The 16,049-nt window shown below is 34.7% G+C and overlaps 1 protein-coding gene across 7 annotated transcripts in view; it reads left to right on the top strand.

The window, feature by feature from the left end:
- Positions 1 to 15,836, top strand: part of RB1CC1 (RB1 inducible coiled-coil 1) — a 91,307-nt gene extending 75,471 nt beyond the window's left edge. For 4 of the 7 annotated variants that reach the window (XM_027622706.2, XM_027622728.1, XM_027622711.1 and 1 more), the window contains 6 exons: positions 3,711 to 3,765; positions 4,757 to 4,804; positions 7,473 to 7,531; positions 9,662 to 9,798; positions 13,228 to 13,298; positions 14,094 to 15,301. In XM_027622706.2, the coding sequence (XP_027478507.1) occupies positions 3,711 to 3,765; positions 4,757 to 4,804; positions 7,473 to 7,531; positions 9,662 to 9,798; positions 13,228 to 13,298; positions 14,094 to 14,171 (448 nt within the window). In that variant the 3' untranslated portion in view covers positions 14,172 to 15,301. Of the gene's footprint in view, positions 1 to 3,710; positions 3,766 to 4,756; positions 4,805 to 5,527; positions 6,360 to 7,472; positions 7,532 to 9,661; positions 9,799 to 13,227; positions 13,299 to 14,093 lie in introns of those variants that run through there. The other 3 variants (XM_027622743.2, XM_027622735.1, XM_027622752.2) reach the window with 3 other exon arrangements.
- Positions 15,837 to 16,049: the final 213 nt, after the last annotated feature.

Below are 16,049 nucleotides of genomic sequence, written 5' to 3'. Positions count from 1 at the left end.
AGGAAATAATCTGTAATCAAAAACCTCCCAGCAAAGAAAAGTCAAGGACCAGAAGGCTTCATTGGTGAATTCTATCAAACATTTTTTTTTAAAGAAGAACTAATACCAAACTTCCTGAAACTCTTCTAAAACATAGAAGAGGAAAGAACTCTATTGAAGTTATTATATGAAGCCAGCATTACCCTGATACGAAAACCTGACAAGGGAAGGACAAGAAAAATACAGAGCAATATCCCTAATGAACAGAGGCAGAAATCCTCAGCAAAATATCAGTAAACTGAATTCAGCAATACATTAAAAGGAGCATGCAGGGTGCCTGGGTGGCTCAAGTCGATTTAAGCATCTGCCTTCAGCTCAGGTCATGATCCCAGAGTCCCAGGATCAAGTCCCTCATCGGGCTCCCTGCTCACCTGGTAGTCTGCTTCTCCCTCTGCCCTTCATCCCACTCATGCTCTCTCTCACTCTCACTCTCTCTCTGAAATAAATAAATAAAATGCATACACTGTGATCAAGTGGGATTTATTCCAGGGATACAAGGGTAGCTCAATATCTGCAAATCAGTGTGATATATCACATTAACAAAATGAAGGATGACAATCATTTAATCATTGCAATATGTGAAGAAAAAGCACTTGACAAAATTTCCAATGTTCTTTCATGATAAAAACTTAACAAAAGTGGGTATAGAATGAATGTACCTCAATATAGTAAAGGCCATATATGAGAAACCCACATCATACTCACCAGTGCAAAGCTGAAAGTTTTTAAGACCAGGAATAAGACAAAGATGCCCACTCTGCCACTTTTTATTCAACAGTGTACCTGGAAGTCATAGCCAGAGCAATTAGGCAAAAAAAGGAAATTTTAAAAACCCCGAACAAATAAGGAAGAAGTAAAATTAACTCTTTGCAGATGACATGACATTATATGTAGAAAACCCTAAAGACCACCAAAAACTCTACGAACTAATCATAAATTCAGTAAAGTTGCAGGACATGAAATCAGTAGTGTTTTTATATGCTAACAGTGAACTAACAAAGAGATTTGAGGGAACAATCCGATTTACAATTGCATCAAAAAGAATAAAATACCTAGGAATAAATTTAACCAAGGAGGTGAAAGATTTGTAGTGAAAAACTACAAGAGATGGGTAAAATTGAAGAAGACACAAAAATAAATGGAAAGGTATCCTGTCTTCTTGGATTGCAAGATTAATATTGTTAAAATGTCTACTAACCAAAGCCATCTGCAGATTTCATGCAATCCCTATCAAAATTCCAGTGGCATTTCTCACAGAAATAGTAAAGAGCAGTCCTAAAATTAATACCAAACTACAAAACACCCTGAGTAGCCAAAAAGTACTCCTTTTCCTGAGTAAAAGGAACAAAGCTGGAGACCTCACACTTCCTGATTTCAAACTGTACTACAATGCTATGGTAATCAAACAGGTGGCATAAACATAGCTCAGTGGAACAGAATGGAGATCCCAGGAATATATCCCCACGTATTAGGCAACAAAAATTTGATAAGGGAGCCAAGAAAACTAATGGGGAAAGGATAGTGTCTTCAATAAATGGTGCTGGGAAAACTGGATAGCCACATACAAAAGAATGAAATTGGATCCCTGTGTTAACATCATACACAAAAATCACCTCAAAGTGGATTAAAGATTTTGAACATAAGACCTGAAACCATAAAACTCATGGAAGAAAATATAAGAGGTGAATTCCTTGACATTGGCCTTGGCAGTGATTTTGGGCTTTTTCACCGGAAGCAAAGGCAACAAAGATAAACAGGTGGGACTACATCAAACTAAAAAGCTTCTATATACATCAACAAAATGAAAAGGCCACAACCTATGGAGTGGGAGAAAATATTTGCAAATCATATATCTGATAAATTATTAATGTCTGAAATATGTAATGAATTCACAAAACTCAATAGCAAAGAAACAACCCAGTTCAACAGGGGCAAAAAATAGATGTTTTTTCAAAGATGGCATACAGATGGCCAACAAGTACATGAAAAGGTGCTCTGTGTCACTAATCATCAAGGAAATACAAATCAAAACCACAAGATATCAGTCACCTCATATCTATCAGGATGTCTATTATTAAAGAGACAATCAATAGATAATAAATGCTGGCACAGATGTGGAGAAGAAGGAGCCCTCATGCACCGTTTGTGGGAATGTAAACTGGGACAGCCACTATAGAAAACAGTATGGAGGTTCCTCAAGAAATTAGAAGAACCACTGTCTGATCCAGCAGTCTCATCTCTGGGTGTATACATGCAAAGGAAATGAAACCATTATCTCAGATTCTTGTACTCCCATGTTCATTGCGGCATTATTCACAGTACCCAACATATGGAAACATCCTAAGTATTCCTCGATGGATGAATAAAGAAAATGGGTAAGAAAATGGTGAATAAAAATACATAATGGATTATTATTCAGCCATAAGAAAGAAGGAAATTCTGCCCTTTGCAACAGTGTGGATGAAACTGGAGGCCATTATGCTAAGTGAAATAAGCCAGACAGAGAAAGACAAATACTGCATAGTATCTCTTATATGTAGAATCTTTTTTTTTTTTTTAAGATTTTATTTTTATTTATTTGACAGAGAGAGAGAGACAGGCAGAGAGGGAACACAAGCTGGGGGGCAAGAGAGGGAGAAGCAGGCTTCCCGCAGAGCAGGAAACCTGATGTGGGGCTTGATCCCAGGACTCTGGGATCATGACCTGAGCCGAAGGCAGATGCTTAACAATTGAGCCACTCCAGCGCCCCTGTAGAATCTTAAGTAAGAAATCAAACTCATAGAGTAGAAAAGTAGTTGCCAAGAGCTGGGAGGTAGGAGAAAAAGGTTGCAAACTTCCACTTACAAGATGAATAAGACCTGAGGATCTATATAACATGTAGACAGTAAATGATAGCACTGTGTTGTATATTTGAAATTTGTTAGGAGAGTAGAATTTCAGTGTTCTCCCTGCCTTGCAAAAAAGGTAAGTGATGGAGGTGTTAGTTAACTCAGTGGGGAGTCTGCTTTCACAATGTGTATGTATATCAAATCATCATATTTTATACTTTGTCTCACAATTTTATTTCCTAGTAGTAGTAGTAAAAATAAAAATACAAGGCTACACCCTGTTACATTTTTTTCTTTTCTAATTTTTGAATACTTTAGTGTGATGGGCAGATTCACACATGGCACAGTGACTAGCACATTTAAAGCCATTTAGTAGTACTTTTAAAGTCTTTATTGATATTTGGTTTATTTTTTTGTAAAATAAAACTTAAAGTTCTTTAGCTTACTCAAGGACGTGTAGCATTTTGTTTTGTTTCTAGTTTTAATGGTAAGGCCACCCAAGAAGTACCACTTGATTGGTAACATGGCTTAATCCCACACATAGGAATAAGAATGGTTTTTAATCCCTGGGGGGAAAAAAACTTAAAATTCAGAAGACCTTATCTCTGGAAAAATGCATGCACAAAGTTTTGCTTATAATTTCAGTTTGTAGATCTAGGTTCAAGACCTGGTACAAAGAATATACACCATTGAAATGTGTCCTAATTTAAACAGTCTGCTTTTGAAAGTTTAGTACAAACCTTTAAGTGCTCTGTATTAATAGTTAAATTTCCAGATCTTACTGGAAAATGTAAAGTCCAGAATTTCAACCAGCTTAAACTAAAATAAATCATTCTCTTTTAGAGAAAATAGTCATATGCTATCTGAAGAAAAACAGAGAATAATGCTGTTAGAACGAGTAAGTAAATTGTTTTCCTGAAATACAGCGTTTGCTATGTTCACTCTGGGGATGCAGTTACATAAACCTTGTATTGAAAACATACCCAGTTGTGTTTATAAATTAGATCTTTTAATGGTTACTTTTGTGGTTAATGTTTTGAGAAATCCTGTCATTTTTTTAATCCAACTGGCTAAATGTTTGGCAGTAGTATTTCAGCCCTCTTATTTTCATTTCTTCCCAATAAATGAAGTCTCTATCAGTAAGAAAGATTGGTGGTCTTTATAAAATGAATATATGGAATAATGGTTTATTCAATAACAGTTCAGAATGCAGCAAAACATAAATATGAACTTCATGTATTTCAAAAGCAAGGTAAATATTTTCTAGAATTGGGTGAAAATAGAATATGAATAAGGAAGAAAAGTTAAGCATTTTTTTTAGAGATTAATTGAACAAGAAAAAACTGGCAATAAGGGGTTTCCTCCCAGTTGTACTACCAGGTTAAATATAATTTTGATTCAAAGTTAACATATCTTTGTTCATAGACCACTTTTCATTCCTTAGGTTTTTAAGATCTTCTGCATTTTCTTTATTAAAGGGTTGTGTGATCACCTTTATCAGAACCAGCTGGGCTGTGTATTACAACTACAGACTCCTCCTCTTAGGCCATACCTATTCCTATCCCTATCTCCTGTCTATCCCCTAGAGTCTTTGGGGTTAGATCTCAGCCATTTACTGCATATTTACAAGTGCCACAAGTAATTCTAATGCGTATTAAACTCTTGAGAACTCTAGGCTTAAGTAAATGTACCTAAAATTGTTCTAATTCTCTCTTAAGCCTGTAAATAATTAAAACAGTTGGAAGGGGCCCATAAAAAAGAATATAGTCACTAATCTTTCATACTAGATCAGAACATTAATTTGAAGATTCAGGAAATTTTGACAATTAAGTTTCAATTTGAGAAGGTACAGGGGATAAACCACAGGTCTCTCTTTTTTTCTTCTACAGACGTTACAGTTGAAAGAAGAAGAAAACAAGCGGTTAAATCAAAGACTGGTAAGTTATTTTTCTTACCCAATAGATGTTAACATTTCAAAATGTTTTGCATTATCTTTCATTATAAATACCATCAGAGATATGTATGGCTTGATTAATTTATTTCTGGTAGTTTCATTGGGCCATGTTGGTCATTAATGAATTGATTCTCAGAGTGATGACCTTGAGTCAGAGTTACTATCTGTGGCCATAGAGCTGACCAAGTGGACTGCCTTACTAATGTAATGTTAAAATCAGTCAATAAAATCAAGGCAGTGTTTCTGATTAAAAAGCTATGATCACTTAAGATTCCATAATTACATGTATTTATAACATCAAGTTAGGATTCTTAAGTCAGTAACGAAGTTAGAGGTATTCTTCGTAGGCCTTTTGAAAATTAACATGTTCACATTTAAGTGCATAATTAATACATGGTATCCCCTCCCCTTTTTTCTTTTCTTTTTTTTTTTAACTTAAACTGTTTGACCTTGACACCTTACATGAGATACTATATGGTCTTCTGAATTAATCTTGGCTCTAGTCTAACCTTTGAACTTAACCAATTACTTGAACAGTTATACAGTTGATCTTACATGCTTTAATAAAGCAATTACTTCATTTTTCAAGTTCTAATAATTGTAATTTACAAAAAAAATAGGAATAATCTAAGGCCTGTGTTCAATACTTTTGAAAAGTTTTAAGGTACTGATTAGAATTGAGCTTTTTAAAATTTGTGTCTTGTAGGGAAACATCTGTTTTCTTCATATGCCTTTCTTCCCCAACTTGAACAGCATAAGTTACATCTTAATTCTGCAGTCATCAGTCATATAGTCAATTAGTCTGTAGTCATTCCAGTCAATCATTAATTTATCACCAAGATAATCTTAAGGCTATTTGCTATTTTCATAAGTAGAGCAAACTTGTTCAAAAAGACTGAGAAGAGTTTCCTATACCAGACATCATTCAGTATGCTGTTTTATGCGGTATTTCCAATAGAATATAAGCTGTGTTTGGCAAGGATTATAGTCAATTTTGTCTGTGTTCTTAGCACCTGGAATAGTAACTGGTACACGGTTGATGCTTGGGAAGTGTTTGTGACTGAAAGATTTTTGCCCATCAGATCCAAAGAGTACCCCACTCCCACCCAAAGAGGTGTCTCAATGTAAAGCATACTTTCATATCAATTTACAACTGTTTTCACACAGTGTTTTCTTAAATCTAAGCCCTTGTTTATAATAAATATTTGAAAAACTTAAGCTTTTTTAAAAATCAAAGTAAAATTGAATATGGTCTGGAAAATGGATAGTCAAACTTGTCTTCACTGGCAGCATATAGACCATTTGGATGATTCTGATAATAAGTTGCTACACTTTTAGGCCTTTCTATTCACTATTTATTGTTCATTTTACTTTGTTTCCAAATGCTCATGAGACCCTGCATCATTCCAGATAATGTTCAGAGGGCAATGGAACAAATTCTGAGCATCAGAATTAGAGCGCTGTGAATTGTGTAAGACTTGAGTCACAGACCTGTACCTCTGAAACAGATAATACATTACATGTTTAAAAAAAAAAAAAAAAAAAAAACAGGAGGGAGAAAGGAAGGGGGGGGAAACCAGAGGGAGAGACGAACCAGGAAAGACTATGGACTCTGAGAAACAAACTGAGGGTTCTAGAGGGGAGGCGGGTGGGGGGATGGGTTAGCCTGGTGATGGGTATTAAAGAGGGCACGTACTGCATGGAGCACTGGGTGTTATACGCAAACAATGAATCATGGAACACACTACATCAAAAACTAATGATGTAATGTGTGGTGATTAACATAATAAAAATTTTTTAAAAAGAGACTTATTAAACAAAGAGAAATCCATTTATCTGTCCTTGATTTGTACAACTGTGTAATGGACCCATTCTGCTTGGGAAGTAGAGGCATCCTTGCCATCCTTTCTGGCCCCAAGACCATGGGACATATGTCCCATGTATCAGGTGATGGTGTAAATAATGGATTAAAACCTGTTTGAAGAGCAAGCAGTCCCAGCTGAGCTAAGGCAACACTACATCACTGAGCGTGTCCCATTCCATTGTGCTCATCAGGAGAGGAAATGGATGACAATCACACCTTCATTATTTAGCACTTGCTGAGAATAGTGGGTTTTTAAACTGAAGTTCTCAGAAGTTGCTTTGGAGGTAAGTGAGGGGCTTTACCAACTCTCAGAACTGTATTCTCCCACCCCATTTTAACTAGAGGAGTATTGTATTTGTTTTTTGTAGTTAGATACTGGACCTTTGAATAAGATTTTCCTAAAGAGTTTTTTGGTTTGTTCATTTACCAAAAGGAAAGATTTGAAACTGATGTTTTATAATTGGCAAACGCTTCCCTAAACTTGTCAATCTCTACTCTGTGATATTTTTAATATTAACTATGTAATTATAAATAAAATATCCTATATTTAAAGTTTTTAATGCAGGCAAATTTGATTAAGAAAATACCATAAGTAAAAATGTAGGTGAATTTGTCCACTGAAAATCATTGTTGAAGGAAAGCAATTATATTAATACTGAACCTCATATTTGGACCCTTAAAAGCTGGGACACAGATGTGAATATGTGTGACATCAAAAATTTTTTCAGCAAGGACCTAATAAATATATGTGGTGCTTTAATTATATAAGCTTTATTCATTTTTTTAGATGTCTCAGAGCATGTCTTCAGTATCCTCAAGGCATTCTGAAAAGATAGCTATTAGAGAGTAAGTATTATATTTATATATTCTGTTTTCCATGTGAAATAAATTTATTGATTTGGATAGTATTGAATTGTTAGTGAAAATGTTTTTCAGTGGCTATATTCCTTCAGATTCAGGTGCATTGAACTGAGTGTTTTGTAACCATTGGTCATAAAAATTTTTTATTAAAAAGCATAGTTTTTCTAAATTATTATTCTTGGAAACATTAGGATTATATTTGAAGTCATTATTATAGCTTCAATTGTCATTTATACACAAATATTCCTTTTGACTCTACTTCACTTTTCACCTCTTTTAAATCCGATTTATTACCTTAGCCTTTTACATTTTAGATTGGAGAGTCAGGAGATTTTTTTTAAGTTGCAATGTTTCCTCATTTTTATTTTTCAGACTTCATTTTATTGATATACTACAAATTCACAATACACTATTTATCAGTTGAATAATTTCATAAACAGTCTTCTAGGACCACATTAGCAATAGTAATATATTGGGTTTTGGCATGGGTTGTTTGAAAGGAGGGTCTCTGTAATAAAGTTTTCAAAAAGCATTGTCAGCAGCACATGAACGCTAGTCAGTCTTCTATATCTATCAGGACAGATAAAAAATTAGCATGATATTTTTACAAGACCCTTTATTTTTGTCTGTAATAGGTCTGTCAACTAAATTTTTGGTTGTCAGATATCTGTGGTTTCTGAGAATTTTATCTTTTTTCAGTGATGTTAAAAAACTAGCTGGTATCTGCTTTTATGTATCAGCTGTATGTCAGATCAAATCCAGTTTTTGGCATTTCAAAGATTAGAGTGAGATGAGCTTTTAAAAGAATTTTTTTTTTCTTTTTTTAACTGCCTAGAGAGAGGCCCTTACCTTTTTGAAGGTGTTCTGGTATTTAGCCAAAACAGTGCCTGCCACATCTTGTTAGGTAGGAATCAAATATTTGTAAGATGAGCAACTAAGGAAAAAGCTGTTATCCTTTAAAAGCTTTTCCCAGTGAATTTGATGATTTATCAGATGCAGGGCCTACTAAACTAAGTGATCTTGACAACTAAGAAATCTGAGATTCTTTCTTTTTTATTTTTTTAAGTTTATTTTAATTTCAGTACAGTTAACATACAGTGTTACATTAGTTTAAGGTGTACAATATAGTGATTCCGCAATTCTATGTGTTACTCGGTGCTCATCATGATAAATGTACTCCTAATCTCCATCACCTATTTCACATCCCCACTACCCACCTCCCCTCTGGTGACCATCACTACTCTTACTCAACATGGTCCTGGAAGTCACAGCCACAGCAGTCAGACGTAAGAAGAAATAAAAGGCATCCGAATCAGCAAGGAAGAAGTAAAACTTCCACTATTTGCAGATGACGTGATACTATGTAGAAAACACCAAAGGTTCCATTAAAGAACTACTAGAACTGATAAATTCAGTAAGGTCACAAGATTAACTTTCAAGACCTATTCATATTTTGAACAACATTTCTAAAAATGATTCTGAAGACACAGAACCAATTAAAGCATATGGGCAGTTTTACCCACTTTTTTCTTTCCTTGATCCTTTCTCCGGGCCTTCGCCCTAAAGCAGTAATTTTCATTGACTTGTTTAAAATTAATTAAAGTACATGAACTGAGCACAATAGGTTTTTCTTTCAAATTGAAGAGCTCTATACCTGGAGACAGGAGAAATAGTATGTAGTCTTTCTTTGCCACTGTGACTGCAAATAGTTCACTTGCAATTTGTTTCATGTTCTAAGATGGAAGATGAGGATGAATATCTTCTTCCTGTGATTGGTGACTATAATGGTGTTTTTTCTCCCCCTCATCCAAGCATTTGTTTTGTTTCTTTTTTTGTTTGTTTGTTTCTTTTTTTTAAACAATAGATAGTATTGGAAATTTAAAAGTTTTGGTCTTTGACAGTCATGGGCATCATTCTTTGAACATCTGCTGTGTATGACCAGCACTCTCACTGGGAGCAGGGTAGAGTAAAATGAAAAAAGATCATGTTAATGTGAGTTTTAATAATGCATTGATATTTGAATATAGAGTTGAATATTGCAGAATATATACTTAAAGTTTTCAGAAGAGGGTGGCAGTAACCATTGAGGACAATAAATTATATTCCTTTATTCAGTTTTCAGGTGGGAGATTTGGTACTCATCATCCTAGATGAGCGCCATGACAATTATGTGTTATTTACTGTTAGTCCAACCTTGTATTTTCTGCATTCGGAGTCTCTGCCTGCCCTGGATCTCAAACCAGGTGAGGGTGGTAAGTGTCACATCCATAACTAAAATAAAAACTTGGAGTATAGAGAATATATCAAAGATTTTTCTACCCTCGTCTAATTAGAATTAAATCACTAAGAAGGAACTCTGCTTAATATGATTTTTGTTTGTTTTTTATCAAATCTGTATTATACAGATTATTTTCCTGGATTCTGTGGAAAGTTCAAAATTAGAGTGTATTTAATGCACCTGGGTCAAGTATCTCATACCCTAGCAAAAGTAGAATTATATTGTCAGAATTCCCATATAAATGCAGCCTATTTAAGCTTAGTTTATACTCATTTATTTACAAAGGCAATAAAGACTGTTTTTAGAAAAAATATTCTCTCCAACTGTAAAATGTCTTTTCTGTCATATTTATCATCTTACGTTCCTACCTTGTTTTTTATTAAACTTATAAATACTTAGTTTTTTAAGGCTTTTTTAAAAAAGTTTTGTTAAAATTTACTGAATTCAATGTCTATTATAATTACTTTGATATTTAAAGAATAGAAACCTTGGGATACTTAGCTTAAATAGAATTATTAAAATACAAGAATATATGTCTAGGGGCATCTGGGTGGCTCAGATGGTTAAGCATCTGCCTTCAGCTCAGCCTTGAGCCCCACATCGGGCTCCGGGCTTAGGGGGAGCCTGCTTCTCCATCTCCTTCTGCCTTTCCCCCTGCTCATGCTCTCTCTCTCTCTCTCTCTCTCTCTCTCTCTCTCTCTCTATCTCTGTGTTTCAAATGAATAAATAAAATCTTTAAAAAAAAAAAAGGAATATATGTCCATTTACATTGATGTTTCTGTTTGGAATGACTTAACCAACATGGGCAAATACCAACTCTTGAACTAAGCCAGTGTCACATAGTCACTCCATCATGACTGTTGGTGATGGGTTATATAGAATGTCCATAGACTTGTATAGTTTTCATATAACCTTGAAAAATGAGAAGATAAGCTTACAACTTACTGGTTTTCTGTCTTGAAAACAATGAACTTGGTTATTTTTTCGATTTTCTGTGCGTTTCTTTTTTCTCATTTCTTTAAACTTTTTATTTGAAAATGATTTTTAAATTTACCAAAGAGTTGCATAGTAAGTACAGTGCAAAAAAAAACAAAAAAAGACCCATACACCTTTACTCAGATTCACCTATCATTAACCTTTTGCCCCATTTGCCGTATTCTACACGTGTATGTCTAAATGTATAAATACATAAATATACACAAATGTGTGCTTGTTTTTGTTGCCAGAACCATATGAGCCCAAGTTATATCATGGATCTTTGTCTTTAAATATTTCAATATGCATTTCCCAAGAATAGGAGAGTTAGTGTTTAAATCTAGGAAACACTTGGGGCGCCTCAGTGGCTCAGTCGGTTGAATGTGCATCTGTTGGTTTCAGCTCAGGCCAGGACTCCAAGCTCAGAGGGAGTCTGCTTGAAGATTCTCTCCCTCTCCCCCCTCCCTCCACATGCACACACTCTCTCTCTGTCTCTCTCAAATAAATCTTTAAAAAATAAAAATAAATCTAGGAAACACTGTATACTCTTAGAGGTTTACAATGTACATTACCATTTTAAAGGTTCTCACAGGTCTTGGAGAAAAGAACTTATTTAACAATCTTACTTTACCAAGGAACTCCAGCCTTCCCTCCCCTCCACCCTTTTTTTTGAGAAATACAGAACAGAGGTTACCAATTGGGGATTATGCTTTCCTACCCCTGTGTTGTTGCCCTGGGGATTATTAGGGTGTTTTTGTGTGCATGACAGTGGGACTTACTACTCCTCAAACATAAAACATAAGTGTTTAATTTTAGATCATTCTTTTCAGAAATCATGAATTGTCCGTGAAGTGCTGTATTACTCTTAAGAGTATTTTCCATATCCTGTGGTTTAGGGGCTTTTAATCTTTCTTTTTTTTTTTTTTTTTTTTTAAAGATTTTATTTATTTATTTGAGAGAGAGAGAGCACGAAAGGGAAGAGGGTCAGAGGGAGAAGCAGACTCCCTGCTGAGCAGGGAGCCCGATGTGGGACTCGATCCCGGGACTCCAGGATCATGACCTGAGCCGAAGGCAGTCGCTTAACCAACTGAGCCACCCAGGCGCCCGGGGCTTTTAATCTTTCTATCATGTGATATATCTATATATTTTTATTTCTGATAGTTCACTCATGATATCTTTTTTTAATTATTTTTTTAAAGATTTTATTTATTGGGGCGCCTGGGTGGTTCAGTCGTTAAGCATCTGCCTTTGGTTCGGGTCATCATCCCAGGCTCCTGGGATCGAGCCCCGCATTGGGCTCCCTGCTCAGCGGGAAGCCTGCTTCTCCCTCTTCCACTCCCCCTGCTGTGTTCCCTCTCTCACCATGTCTCTGTCAAATAAATAAAATCTTTAAAAAAAAAAAAAAAGATTATTTTTGTGAGAGGGTGAGAGAGAGAGCACGAGTGTGGGGAGGGGCAGAGGGAGAAGCAGAGTCCCCGCTGAGTAGGGAGCTCAATGCGGAACTCAATCCCAGGACCCTGGGATCATGACCTGAGCGGAAAGCAGACGCTTAACCGACTGAGCCACCCAGGCGCCCCTCATGATATCTTTCATTTATATGTTGCCAAATTATATTTACAGAATAAAACTCAGTTTTGTCTTCTCTTAGGAATCTCTCAAAGGCTTTAGCCTAACCAGATAATTTACTGGCCAAATACTTTTGAAATTGACTCTTTCAAAAACTTATCTTCTGATGAATTTAAAAATAGAATGAGTACTTTCCTTTTCTTAGCTTGTCACACTTTGGCTCTATGAGGACTAGTCTTTTCATCCTGTCTCCTCCCACATTTTCCATCTCCCCTTTACATAAGCACTGCCTTTCCAGACTTTGGTTCTTAACCCTTTAACTCTCATTTTTTGGGCACTCATGATGTTAACACTGCCATTCCAGGCACTGTGGAGTACAGATGTGAGGCAGATGCAACTCCTGCCCTTGAGAACTGGTGTTAAAAGCACCCACCCCCCAACCAAAGAAAAGAGTAGTGCTTTGCTTTGAACCTGGAAAATAAATTTTGTCTGAGTAACTTTCTGCTTCCAGAAATGGACATCGTCATCTTCATTAGCACTTTCAATAGATGGCACTGTTGAGCTAATTTAGAATTCCTAGATCCTTTGTTCATGATTTGTACTTAGATTATTTGTATTTCTTGAACTCTATTCTGTGATTTGATTTACCATCTATATTTAATGAGTAAAGCCAAAATTACTGGCTGAAAAGTAAAATAAGTTCATTTTTGATTTATAAATCATTTTGTATTTTAGTGATTTGTTTTAAAAGTCTACCTTCTTTCACTTTTGAGAACTTTACTAGTTTTGATTCTGGCAGTTTTGTTTTCATGGGTGATTATACCTGTACTTTTAAAAAGAAATTAACAATTTCATTCAACAGCTTCAGGTGCATCTAGAAGACCCTGGGTACTTGGAAAAGTAATGGAAAAGGAGTACTGTCAAGCCAAAAAGGTGAAAAACTACATCAAATGATACAAACCTAGGAACTATCAAGAAGATTCAGATTCACATACTACTTCACATAGAAATTGTTACTAGGACAGTCGTTTGTCCTTTAGCTCATTTGATTAATACCTTGAATTTAATGAGTATGAGTATGAACCACCAATTTTATAAGTATTATTTATCTTTAGAGAGTAGATGCAGGTAGATTACCAACAATTCATCTTCCTATACATGAAAATAACTGCAAGTTTCTGTTCTATAACTATTAAGTTATTAGTGTTTTCTTATGCAAAAAAAGAAAAAACACAGCATAAATGATTAAAACTGAATCTATTTGTAGTAGAGTTTTTTCTGATTTTCATATGCTACCCCCTTTGAAGAAAGATAATGCAAATAATTTGATGACTAAAAATGTACCTGACCATAATGTCAGCAGTGTCAATGCTATAGAATTAATGGAATCTAATGAGCATTTTTCCTGACTCACTGTAATTTGGGGCCCCTCTGCTCCAAAACACTAATGAAACTTAAACTGTGTATTGAGGGTTCTTTGATACTTAAAATCATGATGTATGTGTCCCTTTGTACTATATTCTTGAGCAGTTATTACTAGCTCTTTCTTCCATCAATATTAGTTCAGTGTACTCTCATGTGTAAGGGCTGGATTTTGTGTAGTTTGATAAAGACTTCTCACCCATGCTTCTCGGCCCCCAATACTCTAGCATTGAGTTGTGTGATAGGACAGTACCTTTGTGATTTGGTTTTTAACCATTTAAGTGATTCTTTTTTTTCTCTTCTTAGGCACAAAACAGATTTAAAGTTCCTTTGGGGACAAAGTTTTACAGAGTGAAAGCTGTGTCATGGAATAAGAAAGTATAACTTACGGAAGAAATTAAACATTCTGTGACATTTTTCTGATTTGTCCTACAGTGCTTATTCATCACTCCAAAAACAGCAGGCCATCTTTTTATACAAAAGTCACCGTGACAATATACTTCATTGGTGTATATCATTTACTTTTTAACTGGCTACGTTTTAGGAACAATAAATTCATCAAAACCCTTGGCTGAATTAAAATGGTTTTGTTTTTGGTTTTTTACCCAAATAATTAGAAATGTGGACCAAACTAGTTCATTTTCTCAAAGGGCATACCCTGCATTGTGGCTTATGGTTAGCCATATTAATTGCCTGTTACATATACATTAGCTTGGACTTAGATATTAAGTGTTAGTTATTATTACCAGCATTTGTCCTTTTGTGAAATCAATATCAGAAAACTTGCACTCTTAAACAATTCTTTATAAAATGTATAAATTCTTCAAAACTATTTAAAGAGGAGTGTTATTGCATGCAGATAATCATAACTTTGAGTTTGCCTCTGTAGATTACTAAAGCAAATTGTTTCATTTATTTTTTTAAATGCCCTTTGATGTTTCAAAACAAAAAGAAGTTCTTAATTTCATTGACTGATGTCAAGATCAGTCATAATCAGCAATCTTCAAAAGCACTTTCAACAATGGTCACCTGGGTTCTAAAGGGAAGAGTCTGTGCTATTGACAGTTTCAAATGCAGCACTGGAACCTTCCCAACCTCTCTATTACTTGGTTTAGAATAATCATATTGATGAAATCGTAATTCATGGTTTGATTCCAGAGAAAGCATATTCATTGTACATTAACCATTTAGAGGTCATTTAAATAACAAAATATTGTATTGTAAAAGACATGTAGAATTTTAAAACAATAAAGATTTGAACCTGTAAATGTGTGTGCCTTTTAAAGAAGGATACATTTTTAATATATTTGAGTGATTGCTGGGAAGTGTGAAAAAACTTGTTCTGTATCATATCAAAAGAGAAACATGTTTATTACAAAAATGTTCTTTAACTATATACTATGTAACAGGGTAAACAGTGTTACGTAGAATAGAATTGTGTAAACTAGATATGCAGACAAATTGCCATGGAGCAAAGGTATTTAAATGAGTTAGTTGACTTGGATGAGGCTTGTTTCAGGTTTGTTGCTAGAGAACAATAATAAAATGATTCTTTTTCAGAAAATATTTAATTTCTTCTTAAAATAAGTTAAATATTTTTTTAAATATGTATATCTAATAGTACAGAAAATGGAATAAACACCATAGTGTATAGAAAACTGAATTTGACAACATATTAATGAATAAATGAACAAATGATTTCACATGTTTCTATTCAATCCTTCCATGACATTTCAATGCAAAAAATACCAAAGCAATAAACTACTTTATATACAGAATGGTTTTGTTAAGCAGATTTGGTTGGGTCTAAATGAATCTGCCAGATGGATCATTTTGACTTACTTGGTGCCCTTCACACATATAAATATGTGGTCGTTGTGCTGTGGAATCACAGTGGCCTGACAAAATGAAAGCCATCATCTCATTAATGCTCCTCTTTAATGTTCGATTTTATTGCTTACAGTTTTTCTTCTCTTTTATATCCATCCTGTCAGTGTTCACATATCCCTTTATAAAGCACTTGTAAAGAAAATGCAGTTTTCTTAGTTAAAAATGAAACCTAGAAATCAAAACTCAATTGAGTTCTTAATCTTGTTATGGTTATGGTCAATGTACTGTGCTTTTGGGCAACTTGCATAAACTGAACCTGTTTTCTCATGTATAAAATGGTATAATAATAGGACCTACCTCCTAAGGTTATTTTGAAGGTTAAGTGATGAAAATTAATATAAAATACTTTGAACAATTTCAAAATCAGATTAA

This window comes from Zalophus californianus, chromosome 4 (genome assembly GCF_009762305.2).
Source record: "Zalophus californianus isolate mZalCal1 chromosome 4, mZalCal1.pri.v2, whole genome shotgun sequence".
NCBI classification, from domain to species: domain Eukaryota; kingdom Metazoa; phylum Chordata; class Mammalia; order Carnivora; family Otariidae; genus Zalophus; species Zalophus californianus.
This window is presented reverse-complemented; position numbering and strand designations above follow the sequence as displayed.